This window comes from Heterocephalus glaber, unplaced genomic scaffold, assembly GCF_053883595.1.
Source record: "Heterocephalus glaber isolate CG9 unplaced genomic scaffold, H.glaber_assembly_v1.0 deba00001509, whole genome shotgun sequence".
Taxonomy (NCBI): domain Eukaryota; kingdom Metazoa; phylum Chordata; class Mammalia; order Rodentia; family Bathyergidae; genus Heterocephalus; species Heterocephalus glaber.
In genome coordinates this window covers 43,200,007-43,222,550 of record NW_028258325.1, presented here as the reverse complement: position 1 = coordinate 43,222,550, position 22,544 = coordinate 43,200,007, and the positions used below count along the sequence as shown (strand labels likewise).

The following is a 22,544-nucleotide window of genomic DNA, read 5'->3' as shown; positions in this document are numbered from 1 at the left end:
ACATGATTAATAAATCTAGAGAGGACACAGATAAAAAAATAGAGGATCTGAGGAACATGATGGAATCCCAACATAGGAAACAAATGGAATCCATAAAACACATACAAACAGATTTCCAAGAGATTAAAAACTCCATCGAAAGTCTGCTCAGCAGAATGAACCAATGTGAGGATAGAATTTCACATATAGAAGATAAGATTGCAATTAGTGAGGAGGAAAAGAAAAATTGCCTTAAAATTGTTAGGGAACATGAGAAATCAATCCAGCAGCTGCTAGACGATGCAAAGAAGAATAACATAAGACTGATTGGAGTCAATAAAGAAAGAGGAGAGAGTGCAGATGACATAAAAAAACTCTTCACAGAAGTAATGGCAGAATACTTCCCAAGGAGGGGAAAAGAACTTGACATACAGAGAAGTGAGGCATATAGGACTCCAGCTAACCTTGATCAAAAAAATCTACACATAGGCATATAATAGTTAGGATTCCAGAAATCAAACAGAAGAATAAAATTCTACAAGCAGTGAGAGAAAAGAAACAAATCACATACAAAAGAAAGCCCATCACAATCACAGCAGACTTCTCAATGCAAACCCTCAAGGCAAGAACAGCTGGGAGTGATGTATTTCAAGCCCTAAAGAAAAACAGCCTCCAACCAAGATTGATGTACCCTGCAAAACTATCTTTCCAAATTGATGGAGAAATAAGATGCTTTCATGATAAAGAGCACCTCAGGAGCACCATGAATACCAAACCGGCACTCCAAAAAATTTTAGACAATACCCTAGGAAAAGACAATGAGGATCACAACCCCAGGAAACCCAGCAGAATGAATCCATTGGACGTGACAAATTAAACACAAAGAGGGAGAATCCAACAAAAAGAAAAAGTCATGACAAGGCTTTTAAAACTTCTGACTTCATCTCCCTAATGAGTGTATAATTCTATCTTGTTATTGTACTGATTAGTATTTTTCTAGAGTTGCACACCATTCCTTGTGCTATACTGGCTATTAATCATCTTCTTATGTCTACATTTTAATTGGATTGTCTATTAATGAGCTCTAAGAATTCCTTATATATTCTGCTCATAGGTTATATGCATTGTAAATATGGTCTGTTTAAGGACTACTTTTCATTTTAATGATGTCATTTAAAGTTCTAAATTTTGATGGAATCTCATTTACCAATTTGTTTCTTTTATACATCATGTTTTTTGTATCCTAGGTAGTTCTTGCCTACCCTGAATTCATAAATATTTTCCCTTATAATTTCTTAAAGTTTTATACTTTTAGGCTTTCATATTTAGGTTCGTAGATCCCTTCAAGTTATTTTCATGTATGGAAAAAAAGGGTTGAGGTTAATTTTTTATATATGGATACCAGGTGTTCTACTGCTGTTTGCTGAAGACACTATCTCTTCCTCGGCTCTTGAATCGAGTTTATATTCTATAAAATGGTAATGTTAAATAATCTTTCAAAACTCAGTGGACCATATATGTGTGGTTCTATTTCTAGATTCTCTGCTTTATTCAAATGATCTATATGTCTTTCCTTACACCAATACTGCCTTGATTACTGTAGCTTTAGAAGAAGTCTTAAAATTGGGTGCTAAACGTCTTCCAACACTGTTTTTGTTGTTTTTGGCTTTTCTGGGTCCTTTCTACTCGTACATAACTTTAAAATTTCAATATCCAGTTCTTCATTTATAGCAAGTATACACAGACCTGAATTTTTATATATACCTTGTGTTTTCTAATCCTGTTAAATTCAAGTACAAGTTCTAGGGGCTCCTAGAGATTTCTCAGTAGTTTCTCTGTAGATGATCATTTCATCTACATAATAAAGATTTTGCTTCTGCCATGACAATCCTATCCTAGTTGTGTCATTTTATTGCCAGACTATTTTGATTTAGACCTATGTTTCAAAGTCTAATGGACAGATGAAGAGTAGGCATATATGCCCTTGTTCCCCACTTTAGGGAGAAAGCATTGTATTGTCTCCATTCATAGAAGGAGTTTTTGTTGGAAGTATGGAGTACATGTCTTTGATCTGTTGAGAAGGTTCTGTTCTACTTCTAGTCTCCTGATAGCTTTTACCATGAACAGCTGTAGAATTTAGTCCAATACTCTTTCTCCAATTAGTGACAGGATCATATGGCTTTCTCCTTTCCTCTGTTAAAATGATGACTTTTGGGGGTGGATCTTCCAATGCTGAACCAACACTGCCATCCCTATAACAAAACCACTTTCTACAGACTGCCAGATCTGACTTCTAATAGTTTGTTTTGTTAAACAAATTTCATACTTTTTTCTTCTATTATCTTTATCCAGTTTTAGAATTAGCACAAAGTTGATTTCCTAAAATGAGGGGAGAAGTGTTCCCTTTTTTTCTGCTTTGTTTGATATAATTTATCAGTTAAAATGTTTATGAGCCTGCTGTTGTCATATAGGTAGGTTTTCAAGCTAGGAATATACTTTCTTTAATAGGTGCTATTCAAATTCTATATTTCCTCCAGAGTTAGTTTCATTAATTTGTCTTCTAAGTTACTTCTTAGAAGTTGTCAAATTTATTTCAAAAAAGATTTTTGTAATATGCTTTCTATATCCTTTTAAGTTCTGTAAAATCTGTGGTAATGTCTCCTAGATCTTAATATTGTAATTTAAAAAAATGTATAACCGATATTGTGTAACAGGAAGAAAAGGTCTAAAAGAGCAGGGGAATTGGGAGGGGTAGGGGAAGGGAAAAGAGGGAAAGGAAAAAATATGAGAAGAGGAATAAAATGGAAACAAGGTCTTTCCAAACAGGGAAGGGTGGAGGGGGTGAAGGGAGGGCAAGGGAAGGGGAAAAAAATAAGAACCAAGAGACTCATGTAATGGTACAAGATCCCAATGATGAATGTAACTGTACTGTATACCTAAAATGTACCAATAAAGTTAATGGGGAAAAAAAAAAGAGAGAGAGAACAACTTTAATGTTATTGGAGCAAGACAATTCATTTGATAATTTGTAGAAAATATCTGTAAACTTCAGGAGTTCCAAATTTTCTTTAGAGCAATGTGCAAAATAAATGAATACATAATTTTTCAACAACAATAACAACAAAAAAATACTATGCACAAATATTTTACCAAATTATATTTTCTCCCTGTCTTTCTTTTGGTTTTCAAGGGATATATAAGAAAAACTACTTTGCTTTAAATAGTCCTATACTTGCAAATACAAATAACTTGATAAAACAAAATCTACTAAATATGCAATGATCATCATAATGCAAACGATAAAGGCCTACTAGTAAAAAGACCTGTGAGTATTATAAAACTCAATACTAATTACTTACTTTCCCAAGTGGGGATGAAAAACATATTAAGACTTTACCCCTTAATGAGTAACTAAATCTCTTTACCCTCTAAAAAGTTGCTTAAAAAAACTATATAGGCCTGGGGATTTAGCTCAGTGGCACCATGCCTGCCTTGGAAGCGCAAGGTCCCAAGTTCGATCCCCAGTACCAAAAAAAACCCCCCAAAATTATATAATCATTATAATCCAAAGTTTACTATAACAGTAACTGAATACCTTTAATCTTTCTGAAAAAGGACTTTTGAAAAAAGTAGCTTTACTGAAGAAATAAAATATTCAAAAGTATTTACATATACAGTATACTGACTGGTTCCAGGTAAGGCTGCTTAATGAAATTACTGAAGCTATTTTATGATTTTCTATGTATCCATGGTACAAATTTTAGTAACCACATCATAAAGCCAATTTGATTGTTTTTTTTATTAGTCCAAGCTGGCTTTGAACTCACTATGTAAGTCAAGGCTGGCCTAAAAACTTGCAGCAATTCTCCTGCCTTGCCTTCCCGAGTGCTACGATTACATGTGTACACCATCATGCCTAGCCATAGAGCCGATTTTAAAAACAAAACAACACTGACTCAATTTATACTACCCTAACAAAATCACAATGTATAAATACTTTAACACAGTTCATTTTTATGATTCCTTATGCACTCAGTGAGACAATGACAATCTGCTTACTTGGTCTAGTTTGTGGAACCTGAGACTAGTACATTGGCCTAAAACGCCTAATGAATAATTAACAACTTGAAAAATAAATTATGAAGGCCAAAGTAATACATTTTATACTATTTTACTGGCTAAGAAAAAAATTAGGAACCTAAACTAAGGTTTGAATAAGTAATAATGTGAAAGAGTGATAAACACAGATGAAATTACAATTTAAGCTTTTCCAATTCTAACCACAGAATTTTTTAAAAAATATTTTAAATCACAAGAATCAAAAACTGCTGCTTCCATTTACCTTCTTTATTAACTAACAGTTTGTTTAGGAAAGAATTATTTTTGTTGTGAAATTTTAATAAGTCTTTTATATCACATTGAGGTAGAAAGTTTAAACACAATGGACTGACAATCTGATATAGACACAATATGTTTACTATGTAGTTTTCAAAGACTTGTTAATTAAAAATAACTTACCCATACTGTGGTGCTCCTGTTTTAATGTCTCCTATAGTCACATGGACATCATCCTCATCATCGTCACTGTCACTATCACTATCATCTTCAGTCTCAGTCACTTTCTACACCAACATAAACAAACAGTTATAAAATACATTCAATAATCCATTTCAATACTTAATCACTAAAAAAGTAGCCATCCTCTATTTTTGTTTTGAGAGTTTTACAGAAAAAAATTACACATAAAGTTGCTACCTACAGTATTTCAACTTTAATGTTCTACATAACTTTTTTTTTTTTACTATTTATAACTGCCCCTCTTGCAAAAAGGATCTAAAGCAATGTAGTAAGATATCCACCAGGTAAAGTCATAAAAAAATAAGTACTTGAGAAATTATTGGCAAAGTACATAAATAAGAGGACAACTGTAAGATTCACAGTATCAAGGTCTTTATAACCTTGATACTGTGAATCTTACCAAACAGTACCAAACAGTAATGGAGCAGTTTGCTTACTCTTAGCATTCATTTACATCTAGAAGAGGCTCTTCATGAAAATCACTGAGGGAATAACTTGCATCTTTAAAGTGGGACCATTTATGAATTTTGTTATTGCTCTAAAAGGCTAGTACTGTATAAACTTAGTTATATATAGTAAATAAGAATATTACCAGCCCTTCTCACAAGTACAAGGTCCCGATTTCGATCTCCGGTACCAAAAAAAAAAGAATATTACCTATGCAAAATACTTTTATATAGAAGTTTATGTTTGCAAAATAAATTTCCTTCTTTCTACAAGATTAACATGTACAAATATTCATAGGCTACTCAAAATATTCAATTTTTTTTCCCGTTAAGTTTATTGGTATATTTAGGTACCCAATACAGTTACATTCATCATTGGGAAGCTGTACCTTTCCATGATGTATCTTGGTTCTTAGATACCTTTTTTTTTTTTGTACTGGGGATCAAACTCAGCATCTTGTGCTTGCCAGGCAGGTGCAGGCACCACTGAGGTAAATCTCCAGCCCCCCAAATATCCAATTTAATGAGCACGAAGTTAGGGACTATTCACATATAAAAAAATAATTGCTAAAAAACCATAACTTCAAACTTAAGTTTCAGGATTCAATGTTTGCTTTGAAAATCAAGCTCACTATGATCTATCTATTCAGTACATCTTTGACTACTCAGTTCTTAGCACATCAGGACTTTGGACATTACATTTCTTCTGCAGACTCTTCCCACTATTTGTTCTCCTAAGTCCTATAATGTTTTTGATAGTTCCAAGTGAAGCAGGAGATGTAAGAGGCCAGATCACACAGAATGCTGGAGGCCATGGTAAATGTTGGTTCTATTTTTAAGCAAACTACAAAGTTACTGGTAAAGGATTTAAATAGGAAAGTAACTGGATTTCAAAGTTCTATGTTAATGTTACCGGTTTTGGTACGCCATTTTCAGCAGTTTCATCTTCAATTCCAGATGGAGGATTAGCACTACAAACAACAAAAAGTACCTATGTCAGGCACTGCTTTTGAAAGTACACATAGATTATACTACTATTTTTAAGCTATGTCTGTTAAGGTTTTCTAAAGATATTGTCTCCACTGGATGGTAATAACAAGGATGGGAAAATGTGCCTTTTTTCCTGTTATTGCTAATATCTTGAATAAAATAAGTACTTAACATTAGAAGTAAGAATTAGAGTGCAGAGCACTGGACTAGCACATGTGAGGCCCTGGTTCCTCCCCAGGACAATAAAGAAAATAAAAAGCGCATCAGAGGGCCGGGGATTTAGCTCAGTGGTTTTGTTGCCTGCTGCGCAAGCGCAAGGACCTGAGTTTGATCCCTGGTACAAAAAAAACCAAAACAAAACAAAAAAACCACATTAGAAGCAGAAAGGAAATACCACTATAATTTGTGAATGACTTGCAATCTGACAGTGGGATATAATTCTCAATACTATTAAATTATAAATTTAAAAGTATCCAACTCACCTAATTTTAATCCTAAATCTTTACTAAACGTCTACTGTGTGCCAGGTTCTACTGCACCTGCCAAGGCCTATGTAACCTGCCAAGGTTCCTCTTTCCTTTGAATTTCAAAACTCAGATCTGTGATATGATCACATTAGCTCTTTTAGTATTCAATTAACATACATACTTTTCCCTGGTTTCTTATTTCATCAATCTTATTAAAATAAAATTTTAAGATAAAAAAATGTATCTTCATGCAAGATGGTCCCTGAATTTGATACTACTAAGGAACTAGGGGCATCATTTTGCTGAATTTCAGTTTTTAAATTTTGATGAATTTTAAAACAATTAACTCTAGTAAACTTATCCTTTCACAACAAAAAATTACTTACAGTATAACAGTAAAATACATTGCCATAGGATTCAAGCTCAAAGTTAACCAACAACACTTATAGAACCATAATTAGATTCTTATATTTTTAAATAATTTTAATTTTGTCAGGAGGAATTAGTCAACACTTCATTTTACAAAAAGGAAAATTGATGTATCCAGCAAAAAAACTGGATTGGCCCATGTCTCAGAAAAACTTAGAAGTACTTCTAACAAAAATGTCCAGCTACTGCCATAGGTCAGAACTCTTCATTAGATTTCTCCTAATCTCTTCTAAAATTCACTTTTTCTCAATTTAATGAATTAAACAAATTTAATCTCCACAGTAGCATTTTGGAACACCATCCCTTACAAAAGATAGAAACTAAAACTTTGAGCGACTTTTTTTTTTTTTTTGGTACCGTGGATCGAACACGGGTCCTTGCGCTTGCATAGCAGGGAGCGAAACCACTGAGCCAAATGCCCAGCCCTAGAAACTAAAACTTTTAACTGTTAGATTTTCCTTGTTCTAAGGCTTAACTCAAGGAGATAAATATCTAACTACAACCTTCCAGCACATCTGCTTCCTACTTAAACTTCTAGATAACCAGATACAAGTTCTACTTACTTTTTGGTTTGGTTTACGTGCATGCATGCATATGCACATGCAGATGTATGTTTGTGTATCCACGCGCACACGCACACATACATATGTGCTGGAGACTGAACTCTCATTTGCTTTTTATGTCACAAAATAGCATACTACGTTTACCAAAATTTAAATAGACAAAACATGACAGAATTGGAGACAGTATAAGGCAATGGACAGAGCGCTGAGCAACAAACCAGAGAAAAAGAAGCTGGGGCAAATTCCATTAGCAATGATAATGCCAAACTAGATAACAGGTTTGACAAAATTTCTTTTCCTCAGAGACTAACTCTTTCAGAAGTTTTAATTCTCCATTACCATTAATATGTTAGAAATTTGATAAAATTATAAAGCTTTTCTAGAAAAATAATATTTTAAAGATTCTTTTTCTCATGCTCGCTTCGGCAGCACACATACTAAAAGATTTTTTTTTCTCATGGAATAAACCTAATGGCTAAGTTTTAATAAGAAATATACAGAAGTTTTGACAATAACACTCAGGAAGGTAAAAGATGACTTCTCTACAGTACATTTTACTATGCTGTGTACTGGAGAATTAAAGAAAGTTCACTAAGAAAGCAAACCTCAAGAATTATAGGTAAGAACTAATAAAAATCAATGGCATAAAGACTCATAAAAATATACATTTGATTTTAACTCTATACCTTGTAATCAGCTAGTTTCTTGACCAATTGAAGAAATGGGTATGATGAGACATGTAATCATTTTCATAACTATGTACTACACAAATCTTAAATTTGTGGATGATATTAGGACTAGGCACTGAGTCAAATACATAAATCTCAAAACTAAATTTCAGATAATATAGGAATAAATGAAGAAAATATAGGGAGTATATGAGTGAGGAAGAATTCTGTAATTTTAGCTCTTCCTCTTCCTAAACTAATGCTACTTCCTCTTTTCACTTCATCACTCTTGCCATTTTTTTGTCATAACAGCTTTACTGAGATATAATTTTCATCCATCCATTTAAAGGGTAAAACAATAAGTTTTAGGATGTTGACACAATAAAACCACCATGACTATCTAATTCCAAACCATGCACATGGATCACAAAAGAAATCTTGTATTATATCACCAGTCACTCCAATTTTTCCCCTGCCCCAAACACTAATCTTCTTGCCTCTGTGGATTTGCTTATTCTGGACATTTCACATAAGTGAAGTCACATAATATGTTGTCCTTCGTGACTCTCACTGATTGCTTAATACAATGTTTCCAAAGTTCATCCATGTTGTAACAATTATCAGTACTTCATTTCTTTTCACAACAGTATTCCATTATACAGGTATATCACATTTAATCTATTCATTTATCAGTTAATGAACACTTGGATGGTTTCCATTTTTTAACTATTATGAATAATGCTGCTATGAAAATTCATGTGCATACATATGGATGTCTATTTTCATTTTTCTAAGGTACACACCTACAGGTAAAATTGTTGGGTCATATGGTAATTCATTATTTGAGAAATTTCATTATTTGAGAAAACCGCCAGACAATTGTCCAAATCAGCTGCACCATTTTATAATCTTACCAGCACCACATGAAGGGTTTCAATTTCTCCATATCTCCACCAACATTTTTTATCTTTTTGATTACAGCCATCCTACTAGGCATGAAGTGGTATCTCCCTCACTTTTTAAATCCAAATATTCCTTAAATGCTCTTTACTCCTCCATTCATTATTTTACACACTATGCCATCTGGTCAGAGTAAGTAAGTCAGCATAGCCATATACTTCTATTCATGAGTTGTTTCGAAATTTACAGCAAATTTCTGGAACCATGTATATATTCTGTAAATGAAACCTGTACCTTTCCACTAAATAAAGGAAATCTTATAAAAATTACTTCTACTTTGAATTAAGTAAATATAAAGCACTGAAAGTAAAACCAAAGTATATTATACCATCAAAACTATTAATAAATTCTTTTTAAAAAGCAGGTATTTTCAGGGTTCTTTCATTTTTAATATACTTTTCTCAGTCATCTAATAATTATATTGTACGCTCCACTACTGAGGCTCAAAGAGTAAAGTTACTCAGTAATGAAAAGCAGTCAAACACTAACCTCAAAAGCTGTCTAAGATACTAGCAAGACAGAACTGATGTAAAATTAGGTCCTAAAATAGAAATACATTTAAAGGATATAACGTCCTCCAACCTTTACTCAAAATGTTATGACCAGGGCCAGGGATTTAGCTCAGTGGCACTGTGCCTGCCTCGAAAGCACAAGGTCCCAAGTTCGATCCCCGGTACCAAAAAAAAAATAATAATAATGTTATGACCAAGCCAATGATTATGAAATAATTTTAACAATTTATTAACAGAACCACAGCATCACACGATTTGTGCAGGTCATCAACAGAAATTTCACTAAGCTAAACCTGAAATAAAAAAAGAAATTTCACTAACCTGGTGTTTTCTTCTTCTGGCCTTTCAACTTCATTTTCATCTACCAAATAAAATAGACAAAATAAGGTAAATAAATAAACCAAGTTTTTAAAGAAAGCAGTATTATGAAAATCTGAAGTGATCATCACAAGCACTAACCTAGGTCCTTTGCCAAATCACTGTGCACATGCACGTCCCATGGGCCTATAAGCATATCCAAAGTTAGATCACCTTGTAATTACTTAACAAGACACGACTTTTATGGAAAAAAGAAATCAGACTTTACTGCTATAAAAATAAACCTACGAGGTACTGAAGATGTCCAGATCTTTGTAAAAGAAATCTCACACATTCACATTTCATAGTATTACTAATGAACCTAAGATAAAGAATTTTTTTACAAGCTTATCAAATTTACATAACTGAGGAGCTGCACGATGGCCAACGTGCACTTTTACTATACCACTCTAAATCAATCAAGAATTTAAGTTTTAGCAAGAAACAAAATACTTTCAAATCTGGCGCAACAAGAGGGATTATGATTTAATGAAAGTTAAAGTCCTGATGTCAAGTCCCCTTCAAGAGGAAAGTACAAGATGCATCAGAGAAAAATAAATGTAAGAGAAGACCCTGAAAACTATAAGCCTAGGAGTCATAAGGTACTTCTATGTGTGTTTAAGAGCAGTCTCTCAAAAAAGAAAAACTTCACCTTCATAGAGGAGACATTCAGGGTTTTCTTTATGGGCCATAACGTATTCCATCTCTTTCTGTCTCAATTACTTTTAAAGCACGACTTTCAAACAAGGAGGTAACCCTGCAGATGCATTCCATACAAACTGATCATCAAGAAACAAGACATTAATTTTACGGCATTCACTGCATTTATTACAGAATGATTGTTTCTGAAAAAAGCGGACAGGAAAAGTACCGTATGGCCTCAGGGCAGTAAGAGACACAGCAAACAGTTCAGAAGGGATAGAAAAGGCAGACAAGAAGAGTGTGGAGGGTAGACTGCCGCGAGGCCTGGGCCTCAGGACCCAGCCGGGCGCCCGCCTCCCCGGGGGCGTGGGCTGGGGACGGGGCCGCGGCGGGGACGCGCACGCCGCGCCAGGCCTAGGTCAGGCCCGGCATGGGCCCACCAGAGGCCCGCGCGCAAAGGATCAGGGACACAGGCCGCCTGCGAGCCGGGAGGGGAGGCCTGAGAGAACCCGGGAGAAACAGGGACAGGAAGTTCCGTACCGCCATATAGCCACTCTTCCTCCTCATCCCCTCCGGTCCCGCCGCTCAGCTCCGACACCAGGCGCTCGACCTCGCCGGCCGACATGGCTGCCCCGCGCACAGTTTAAAGACGGAGGTCAACGGCCCTTTCCAACCTCTTCCCCGGGCTCACTGGCCCGGGGGCTCGAGCCCAGCACTGAGCGAATGAAGAAAGCGCGAGACTCAAATCCAAGGAAGGCAGCGGTGAAGGCGGCAAAGATGAAGACTCCAAAACCGGACTGCCTGCGCACGCGCAGCAGCAATCGAGCAGCAGGGCGCAGCGTCCCTAGGTGGCTTCCTTTCCGCGACGGCGGCCACCTGGGGTGGTTGCGCATGCGCAACGCAGTTGGCCCCGCCCCTATGCGGCCCCCTTGCCTTTCAGTTTGGTTTTCTCGCTACCACAAGATGTCTGCTCCCTTCCCCCAGTCTTCGCTCTAAAAGCCTTATCGCGTTTGCTACACCATTGTTCCCTTCTGTCCTTGATGCTCCTCCTGTTGGACATCTTATTTATAGTATTCTCAAATCTCCCTAAAGGCCTTGTTTCATTCTTCACGTGTATATATAATGATATATATAATGATACAGAATCATTACCTGTTAGAGAAAAAATAATCTGTGCTCAGTTTCTGAAAAAATTTAAAAAGCCAACAAAAGCAAAAGTAGAATATGACTTGCCCTTGTATTGAAAACGAATAGAGTCCAGGTTAAAGACTGCTTCATCCATTACCTCTTCTCTGCTTAGAGTTCATCGTTCCGAAATTTTCTGTTTCCTGCACTTGTCATATTTCGATAGGAGAACCCGAAGTCTAGGACTCTTGACGGGTATAGTCCTTGTATAATCTTGAAGCTTGCCATTTCTTGTCTTTTAAATTAAATCAATCACCAGCGGAGATATTTTCGATTTTAGTATATCAAACTTTGTTCTTTATTAGTGCTTCAAAAATTCCATAGCACTCCTGTTATAAAGTAAATGTAGCTATTTCCCTATTGACATACATGTAGGTTGCTTTCAACTTTTCACTTTTGTCAAACACAAAAAAACCCTATGTTTAATGTTCCTTGTGACTTACAGATTTGTTCAAGTGTTTCTTCCAATTGTATCATAATATGGATAGTTTTTAATAGATAATCTCACATTTTCAGACCACATCTTCCGAGGAAAAGATGACAAATGGAGTTTCAGATTTTCAATTGTAACTAGCTAGATGTGTGATTGTGGGTGATCAATGCTTCAGTTTACTCAACTACAAAACGGGAGAGTTGAGTTAGGTAACTCTTACATCCCTTTTCATTTTAAAGTTTTCAAACGGTACTCAGTTTTCAACAGAAAAAGGGAATCCATTTTAGTTATACAAATAAATGAATAGATTTTTTTGTGCTCTAATGAATAAATATTGTTGTTCTGTCTGTTTAATATTGAATATCTGCCCTGTTTTAAGAATTTGGAAAATATGGAGATAAGCATAGTCTTTAAAGAGGAATTAATTTATTGAGAAAGACAGAAGGGTAGTAAACAACTCTCCTGCAAGGAAAATGTAGATGTGCTATAACTGAAGCACAAAGTGTTTACACCCTACCAAACCACACTATCTTGAGTGATTTAAGCCATATATTAATTCTCCTTACTTTTGAGCACACCTTTTCCTACCATTCCCAGCTTCTTTTGTCTGTTAAGAATAATCCCTTACGTTCTTCTAAATCCTATTGAAGTATAGTCACCTTTATAAAATCTTTCCTGAATCCCACTTCATCTTTTCCTATTTATTCATTAATTCATTAAATATTTATGAAGATTCTGTCAAGTGTCAAGAACTCTTCAAGGTTGCATAGAGTCAACAATGAGTTTTTTAAAAACATCTTTCCTAGGACCGGGGATTTAGCTCAGTGGTTTCAGCGCCTGCTGCGCAAGCACAAGGACCCAAGTTCGATCCCCTGTATCAAAAAAAAAAAAAAAAAGTCTTTCCTTTTGAGAAGCTTTCAGTCTAATGCGGGAGTCAAACCACAAGCATATAAATAGGGAATATATCATGTTGATAAAGATTATGAAGAAAGAAGCTGTAAGGGGGCCAAGAACAAAGTGATGAAAAGCATGGGGGTGCAATTTTATATCAACTGATCAGAGAAAGCCATTCTAGTAAAATTATATAAGAATAAAGGCCTGAATGGAGCGAGGAAGTAAGGCTGGTGTATTCCTGAGTGAATACACTATCAAACAGAGGGATTAGGAGGTGCAAAGATCCTGAGGCCTGAAATGTTGCTGGAGTGGAGGGAGGGACAGAATGTTGATATGGTGGATGATATGGGGGTATGAGTGGGACAGAGCTCCTTCTAGAACTTTTGCATTTATGGCATGTATTTATCACACTGTACAGTAATTATCTGAATATATATCTTAGATTCTTAACTAGATCATATCGTCCCTCAAATAGGACATCTTGTTTATCTGTCCTTTCCATTCCTTATGTCGAACAGAACACCGAGGAAGTCTTACCCTTTGCTAAAAGAAATGGAATGAAGGTTTTACTTACTGGTTGAGAATACATGAAGCAATCCCCATAGTCTCGTGTATTTATCTATTTATTATTTCAAGAATCTATAGTGAACTTTGGTGGTTTTGTGGAAGAACCAGTTGCCTTTTGCTTAGGAGCTTCTTTCTCTTTCCAGCTGCCATCAAGAAGCTTGCCTTTCTATGTATTGCTAAAACAGGACTGAAGAATCATTGAAAAATAATTGATATGTCATTTTTATGATGGAGGTACCATTTGAATAAAGCTTTGAAAATAAAGCCTCCTACAAAGTACAGAAGCCCATAAATCACTGATAACCACTGTTAAAGGCCTCTTTCTTCCTTGTTCCTAAAACCAGTTCCTTGCCTAAATGTGCTTCCTTAGTTAATGCTGTCTTTATCTCCCTACTCAAGAAAGGAAATTTCAAGGACAAGTAGTGTGAGGATATATATACATCTTTTCCTTCATGAATTATGACCATATCAAACTACAATACTACATAATTTTGATTTATATGTTTTCCATTTGTATTCATTTCGTAGTCTATTTGTCTTTAGGAAAATAATAACAATCATCTATTTTAATTTGTCTATCTCTATGGATAGAAAGGAGTGCCTAGGAGCCAGGGATTTAGCTCAGTGGCACCGTGCCTGCCTTGTAAACGCAAGGTCCTGAGTTCAATCCCTGGAACAAAAGAAAAAAAAAAAGAAAAGAAAGAGAAAGGAGTGCCTAGTTAAAATGATTAAATGATCATTAAAATAGTGAGGTGATCATATAAGAAAGTGTCTTTTTCAGTTTCTTCTACACAGCAAGTAAATGCGAATGTTTTGCATGGATATAGCATTAGGCCCAATTGTGCTATTTTCTGTCAACTTTTGGTATATTACTTAAATCTCAATATTCTTTAGTTTCCGTATCAGTCAGTTGAAATATTAAGTTAATAGTTTATAGCGACTTCTTGGAAGGATAACAAAGCTAAAATGAGGTTTGAAATGTTAAACCATTTGACTAGTTGAGTCCAGAAAGTGTTGTGTTCTGGGTTAGGCCTTTCCTTCTTTGAAGAAGCAGAACAGTTTCACATGTATAGAGCATTCCTTCCTCCACGTACCTCACAGAGGAATCAAGAGCCATCTCCCTCTGCATTTTAACATTAAATTTTATATTACTAGTTTTTTTCTGAAATATTATATTATATACTTTGTACATCTGTATTATTATGTAAACTTTGCATACCCTTTTAAATGTGAGAACTTATAATGTGGTCAGTAAATCCTTAACCCAAGCACTAATCACGATCACAGAGTACCTCAAAATAAGGTAAAGCAAAACATGGTTTTTTTGTTTTTTGTTTTTTAAAATGAGAAATGGGAAGTAATTGCTGACTATTTTCAGTACAGAAGCATAAATCTTTTTTAATAAGGTAGATGTGACCATCTTCAGTAGATGATTTCAGAAGAAATTCATTTCACTGTGAGATCTGAGAGCAAGAAAGGGTCTCTTCTTTGGGTTCTGTTTTCATTTCTGTCTACCCTGTATCCAAAGACATTTCATCCATCTTCATTACTTTTAATATCATCTATGTAATTGGGAGCCATTGACTCCCAAATTTCTACTTGCAGCTTAAACTTCTCCTTGAGCTTAGGACACTGTATCACTCTTGTGATTCACCAGATGACTCTCTTAGATATTATGTAGGTATTTCAAACTTATGTCCAAAACAAAAGTTGTGAATTCTCCTCCCAAATCTCTACTGTCTCACTCCCATGCTTCCTAGGTGTCCACATTTTAGTATCAATACCCATCATCCACTAACTTGCTCAGCCCAACAAATGATCATCCTTGAGTCTTCTTTCTCTTTCATCTGTTCCTCTGATACATGTACAAATCTATTAGAAAAGCTTATTGGTTATTTCTATAACAAATACATCCCAAATCTGTCTATGCCTCTCCATTTCCACCACCACACAGCAATTCAAGTAACACAAAACCCTTTAATGATGCCTTACTCATATATGTAAAATGAAATCCAAGCTCCCTGTCATGTGGCCTACAAACTCCTTCATGCTCTGGTAACCCTCCAAATTGCATGTGGTTCTGTAATTGTGGTGCACAACATTTAGTAGTCTTCTATATCACCTCATCATTAGTAATTTTTTTGCCAACTCTTTTAGTGTCATTCCTTCACATCTCTGCTACAGACTGTGACCCTCTCTTCCCCAAAAATTCCTGTGTTAAAACTATGATCCCCAATATGATGGTGTTTGAAGCTACAGAAGTAATTTGGTCCTCTATAACAGGAGGGGATTATTGTTCTCATGAGAAGAGACAGGAGAGATTTCTTCTTTTTTTTCTGCTTTCTGCAAAGGGAGGACACAGCTCAAAGATAGCTACCATCTGTAAACCAAGAAGACATTCCTCATCAAAGCTATTCCATCCTAGCACCTTGATCTTGGACTTCCCAGCTGTTATGCTTGTTATCTAAAATGTCCTCCAAAAGGCTCATTGTGTTGATGCCTTGGGGCTTTTGAAGTGATTGGGTCACAAGAACTCTAACTTCATTAGTGGATCAATCATTGATGGGATCATAATTTGATAGCATTATTGGGAGGTGATAGAAAAAGGAGGTGGGGCTTAGTTGAAGGAGTGGATCATAGGGGTGTGATGTTGAGGATCTAGTCCTTGACCACTTCCTCTATGACTCTTTCCTCTGTTTTCTGGCTGCCAAGAGGTGAGCAGATCCCTGCCCCCGACTTCTAACCTGATATTTCTGCCTGCCACAGACCTAAAGCACTGGAGCCAGCTAACCATGGTCTGAAACCTCTAAAATTGTGAGCCAAAATAAATCTTTCCTCCTTTAAGTTGATTTTATCAGGTATTTTGTCACAGACACAGAAAGCCTACTAACACAGCAGGTGTTAAAACTGTGAGAAATAAAGTTTGTGTTGCGTAAACCACTCAGTATACAGTGTTTTTCTTATAAGAGTCTGAATTATGACAATCTCTGTACTTCTTTTTAATTCTTTTAGGCATGACTGCCTTTGTTTCATTTTATGTGCATTCCCAAAAGTCTAGGTATTTTGTGTGTGTGTGTGTGTGTGTGTGTGTGTGTGTGTGTGGTATTGGGTATGGAACTCGGGACCTTGCGCTTGTGAGGCAGGCGGCGGAACCACTGAGCTAAATCCCCGGCCCCAGTCTAGGTATTTCAGCAGAAAGGGACTGTGGTACTTAAGTGATAGAGTACAGGCTTAATGTATGTAAGACCTTGCTTTCAATTCTCTGAAAAGAAAAAAGAAAGAAAAAACAAAGCAGAAAGATGCGTCTATTTGTTCACTTAAACTGAAATCCAATCTTTCTCCAAGGACAGCACTTTTTATCTTTCTATATTGCAGAGTAACCATTATCTTTCAGCTTGTACCATGGAGCCTGGAGATAGTATTGCCATTTTCCTGGCTCTCGTGGGCCACTACAAGATGAGTAGTGAAAATTGTCTTTTCCCCCAGCTGATACCATCCATATTAACCAACTCTGCCCTTCCCTCTTTATTTCTCCTTATTCATAAATGACACGGAGATAGAATCTACAGTCTCCTTTTCTCTACTATTAGGTACTATAATGAACAACTCACACCTACTTCTTTATCTTATAATTTTTTGGACCTTCTGGAGTCTAACTAGGCCATACTCTTCATCATTTGCTCCATTTCAGCAGTCTACATTTGGGGCTATGCCTGGATCATATTAAATCTGAGAACTGTCCCCTCCCTTTGTGGTTCTAGAGAACACGTTCTATAGTTTCATGTATTTATTCAGGGTGCACTCTTTTCCTGGACTGCCAGGAATACTCCTCCCCATCTTGTGCACCTGCCAAACACCTGATCTTCTTTGAAGGCCACTGTACTATACTTTGTGAAACTTCTTCTGACCACTTCCCCATTTCTCAGTCAGATTTTATTTTTCTCCCTTTATAACTCTTACCTATTTTAAAAAAATTGTTGCTTCTGTGACATTTTCTTGCATTTGTTTTACAAGTATTGGTGTTTTTATTTCATTGTATTTCTTTGGAAAGCAGGGTTGTACCTTTCTTCTCTTTATATCCTGAATGCAAACACAGTATCTGGAGTATCATACATGTTCATTGAAAGTTATTAAATGTATTATTACATGAATACTAATTGAAAATTCAACAAATATTTATTGAACTCCTGCTAACTTCTAGGTTTTGAGAATCCTGGGCCTCTAGTCCACAGTCTAGTAGAACAGATATGTTAAGGAAAACAAGTATGTCAAAAGTTACCTAATAATATGGCAAATACTTGGCATACTTTTCAACTGAGTGCTGTGTGTCAGGGCTTAAGGAGGGCAGATTAGTGTAGGTGATGAGTTAGGAAAGCATTCACTTAGAAGGTATAATAGGAAAGATTATTTTGGGTCAGTATGAATTTACGGGGAATAAATTCTTGGTGGGTCCGGTAATTTATAGTATTGCCCACTGCACATTTGGAGCTTGGCACAAAGATTATACTTAGTTAAGTGCTTAAAAATTATTGGTTGAAAAACAGAACCCGTGAAACATTCTGCTCAACCTGTTGGTTTCAGTGTGTGGGTACATTTTGTTTCAGGCTAGGAATAGAGAAATTGAAGAATCATGAAAGATTTTGGTATCTTTTAAGGAGTCTGGTTATGTCCTGTAGGCAACTGGTCTAAGTGAAACTTTTAAGCAGGAAAATGACAGAAGTAGCTTAATTATTACGAAGAAAATTGAATTGGAGCAGGAAGAGATGCAAAGCAGGAAGTGACAGAGGATCATTGCAATTGTTTTGATGAGTGATTTGTTGTGGTGCAGTGGAAGCACGGATGGAGAGGAAGAACTAGATTCTAGGCGTTTTAAACCAGATCAAGATTAGGAACAAGATGCTGTAGGAAAAGATGGACAAAGTTAAAATGAGGCCAGTGTGGTTTTTGTTTATGAAGTTCTTGTGAATAGTATATATTATTGCAATCTATAAACTACAAAATATTACACAGCTGTCCGTTGTTGTTAGTTTTCTCTAGCTGTTCGGAGTTTAGATGGCGAAAGGGGCTATACTTTCAGAGATTTGTTCATATCCAAGGAAAATATCACTCTTGAGATTAGGTTTTATTATTCCCAAGAATTCTCAGGCAGTAGGGAAATGTAATGGGGGTACAGAGAGACTGAGAAAATAAATCAGTTCAGCGCCTCCTCGATCGTTTGATGAAGCCTAGAGGTTTAGAGACCCGCCCACTTCCCGAGCCCGCCTCCTCACTAACCAATCAGTGCTCCTTACGTCATCACCACGCGCATCTTCTTACGTATGTCAGAGACGGGACCACGTGTACTGTGTTGATTGTCAAAGTCTGAGGGAACCCAATTTCCGGAAGCCGTGAATTCAAATAGAAGTTCCTGGACCCGAGTTGAGTTCCCGGGGTGTGCAAATTCTGAACCATGAGCACCCCGGGCGTGCTGTCCTTTACCCTGCAAGGCTGGGAGCAGGTGCTGGCCAAAGTGAAACGGGCCTTGGTCTACCTAGATGCTGCCTGCGCGGAGAGCTTGCACTGGGGCTGCGGGCCCACGCGTCTCATGGAGGCGGTGGGGGGTCCTGTGTGTCACCTACGGGAGTTTCAGCCCAATGCAGTTGGTGGCAATGCCGAACAGCCCAAGGCGGTGTTTGTATTGAGCTGCCTGCTGAAAGGCCGGACTGTGGAGACACTACGAGACATCATCAGCCGCAGTCACTTCCAATATTGTGTGGTGGTCACTGCTTTGAGCCACGCTGTTCATCTTACGGCTAACCACGTGCCAGCGGCTGCCGCAGCTGAGCTGGAGGGACAACAACCGGTGTTCGAGCAGCTGGAGGAGAAGCTGTGTGAGTGGATGGGCAACATGAACTACACAGCAGAGGTGCTGCACGTACCATTGTTGCTCGCTCCTATTGCTCCCTACCTTGCCTTGACTCCAGCCTTTGCTTCCCTTTTTCCACTGCTATCCCAGGATATACATCTCCTTAATAGTGCCCGACCGGACAAGAGAAGGCTGGGAAGCTTGGGTGAGGTGGATTCCACTGCCCTGACCCCAGAGCTGATCCTGCAGATGAGGTGCCTGGTGTCAGGCCTCAGTTCTTTGTGTGAGCATTTGGGGGTTCGGGAGGAGTGTTTTGCTGTGGGTGCCCTCAGTCGGGTCATCGCTGCAGATCTGGCCAATTATGTCCCTGCCAAGAACAGGAGAAAGACTGCTGCAGGAAGGGCATCTGTTGTCTTTGTGGATAGAACTCTGGATCTCACAGGTAAGTGGCATTGCTACAGAGTTCTTCATAATCACTCGCCAGCGTGCTGGTACTTTCACTGATTCACCATATATTTATTGGCTTCTTGCTGTATGACGGGTTGGGGACAAAAGATGAACTAAATGGACATAGTTCCTATTCACACAGTATTTGAAGTTTAGTTTAGAGGAGGTATATCAACAGGCAAATCAGAAATTACAGCATAATTTGTTAAGTGCTATAATAGATAAATATGCACTGAATGTGCATTGCCTTGGTAAAACAACTGCATCTAGTTCAGAAGACTGGAAAATGGAATTATGTTTACAAAGAGAACTGTACAGTTGGAAACCTTTTAAAAACTTGTAGATGTTGGTATTCACAACAGTCCTTCCTAAGTGGTCTTGAACCTACTTCAGCCTCCCAGAATGCTGGGATCGCAGGCATGTGCCACCATACCCAGCTAGTGATAGGTTCTTTTCCTTCCTTCCTTCTTTCCTTCCTTCCTTCCTTCCTTCCTCTTTCTTTCTTTCTTTCTGGGATAAATTGTAAATTTTTTTATTGAAAAACAAGTATAAACTTGGAATGAATTTGAGGCAAACTGTGCCATAAGCAGATTTTCTTTCAGTGGCTGTAAAAAGTTTAAAAAGAAAGAAACAATAAAAGAAAATGTTTCTGGTGCAAGACCAGCAGTATTAAAAAAAAGGTTTATGAGTACCTGGATAATGCACCTATTTTGCAATTGTAAAACTTTTAAGTACATATTGTTTACTGTCTGTGGTCCATGCAGAGTAACAACTCCACATTTCAACAACAATATGCTGACAATTCCTAAAGAAAACTACTTTTAAAAAGGCATAACCCAGAAGTTCCTTCATTTGACCAGCTCCATCTAAGTTTAGATGTATCCAGAGTAAGCCATATGCAGCATGTTACTATCAGTTTTCTAAAATAAGATTTGAGGACAATGACAGCAAAATAAGGGAAGAAAACATAAAGGAATGAAGTCCTAATTCATTCAATCCCTATGCATATTTATTGGACAGCAGGGGAAAACCTTTTACAGACAAGTTACAAACAAAGCGAAGGCAAATAAACATTTTGTACACGAAATTTAACACATTCTGTACAATGTCTTCACTTTGCCATCATCATTTGTACAAACTCTTCACAGTTTACTTGACCATCACTGATCTCTGCTTCCCTGCTTATTTCATCAACATCTTCATCTGTTAATTTCTCTCCGAGGTTTGTCATCACATGGCAAAGCTCTGCTGCACTAATATAATCTTTGTTATCTTTGTCAAACACATGGAGTGCTTCTCTAATTTCTTCTTCACTGTCAGTGTCTTTCACTTTTCTTGCCACCACCTTCAGAATTCAGGGAAGTCAATTGTGCTCATTACCATCAGCATCCTCTTCATTAATCATGTTCTGTAACTCTGTGTCTGTGGAATTCTGCCCAAGAGACCTCTTTATGATAATCAGTTCCTTTGTTGTTATAGTTCCATTGCTATCCTTGTCAAATAGTGAAAAAGCTTCTTTGAACTCTGCAATCTGTTCTTTGATTGGCCACACTGCAAGTGCTAACGGTTTCTAAGACATAAACACACCTGCTCAACTCGCTCTCCTCATTCGGACTAATTCGCCATAACTTCTTTATGTCTTTAATGTTGAGTCCTTGTAAATACCTTTTATTCTTTTTTTTTTTTTTTTTTTTTGGTACTGGGGATCGAACTCGGGTCCTTGCACTTGCGCAGCAGGCGGCGAAACCACTCAGCTAAATCCCCGGCCCAATACCTTTTATTCCACATATAGAACAAATAACATAAGCATAACGTCTTCCCTCTATTAGTTTACAACATAAAGAGGTGAAGAAAATTAGAAAATAAGCATTCACAGAGTTGGCATTCAGCAGCAATCATTTCGTACTTTCTTCTCAAGCCTCCAGATCCCCTTCCCCACACTCATCTTCAGCTCTCTTGCTTTTAGTGTCACTGAGAAAGTAGAAATTATCAGCTTCCCACTACCAAATCTATTACCAAATCTGTGTTGGTGCTTATATATATTTTTCTTTCTTTCCTCCAGATAAAAAGGAATGTAATACACCTGCTACTCTCTAACCCTAACTTTTCATGAATGCAGACTGGATCTTCTCCCATTTTTCTTCTCTCATAGATTGACCTTTTTGATTTCAGGTCGTGGAGAGGCTTTAAACCTCTCATAGATTTACCTTTGTCGATTACACCTTACCTAGATCATCATTTTTTCATTTTCTCTCAGTTTTCATCATTGACATATAAACAGGATAGAGCATCTCCTTTTTTATTGGTACATAATTTTTTTTATCGTACATAATGACTACATTCTTCTTGGGGAGTTGGTATATGTACATGATGCTTTAAAATTCTTTTCTTAACCACCTCCCCAACCCCCCTCCCCATTCCTGCATCTTTTGGACATATATAATTTTTATACATGTTTGTGATCACATTCCTTGTAGGGACTTGGTACATATACACAGCACTTCACAATCCCCCGCCATTATTTATTATTCTCAAATCTCATTTTCCTTCCCTTTCTTCCATCTCTTGGTTCCCTTCCCACG

The 22,544-nt window shown here is 37.0% G+C and overlaps 2 protein-coding genes and 1 pseudogene across 32 annotated transcripts in view; 1 reads left to right on the top strand and 2 right to left on the bottom strand.

Annotated features, from left to right (window-relative positions):
* Fip1l1 (factor interacting with PAPOLA and CPSF1) overlaps nucleotides 1-11,478 on the bottom strand; it is a 75,969-nt gene extending 64,491 nt beyond the window's left edge. For 11 of the 25 annotated variants that reach the window (XM_087187653.1, XM_004849715.4, XM_021262343.2 and 8 more), the window contains exons 1-5: nucleotides 11,132-11,405; nucleotides 10,052-10,096; nucleotides 9,914-9,953; nucleotides 5,917-5,974; nucleotides 4,498-4,601 (exon numbers count right to left, since the gene is read on the bottom strand). In XM_087187653.1, the coding sequence (XP_087043779.1) occupies nucleotides 4,498-4,601; nucleotides 5,917-5,974; nucleotides 9,914-9,953; nucleotides 10,052-10,096; nucleotides 11,132-11,216 (332 nt within the window). In that variant the 5' untranslated portion in view covers nucleotides 11,217-11,405. Of the gene's footprint in view, nucleotides 1-4,497; nucleotides 4,602-5,916; nucleotides 5,975-9,913; nucleotides 9,954-10,051; nucleotides 10,097-10,601; nucleotides 10,775-11,131 lie in introns of those variants that run through there. The other 14 variants (XM_087187655.1, XM_087187643.1, XM_087187650.1 and 11 more) reach the window with 8 other exon arrangements.
* Nucleotides 11,479-18,981: 7,503 nt separating this feature from the next.
* Nucleotides 18,982-22,544, top strand: part of Scfd2 (sec1 family domain containing 2) — a 545,604-nt gene continuing 542,041 nt past the window's right edge. For 5 of the 7 annotated variants that reach the window (XM_087187636.1, XM_087187635.1, XM_087187637.1 and 2 more), the window contains exon 1: nucleotides 18,983-19,957. In XM_087187636.1, coding sequence (XP_087043762.1) covers nucleotides 19,120-19,957 — 838 coding nt within the window. In that variant the 5' untranslated portion in view covers nucleotides 18,983-19,119. Of the gene's footprint in view, nucleotides 19,958-22,544 lie in introns of all 7 variants that reach the window. The other 2 variants (XM_087187638.1, XM_004849721.4) reach the window with 2 other exon arrangements.
* Nucleotides 21,043-21,716, bottom strand: LOC106009797 (neo-calmodulin pseudogene; annotated as a pseudogene).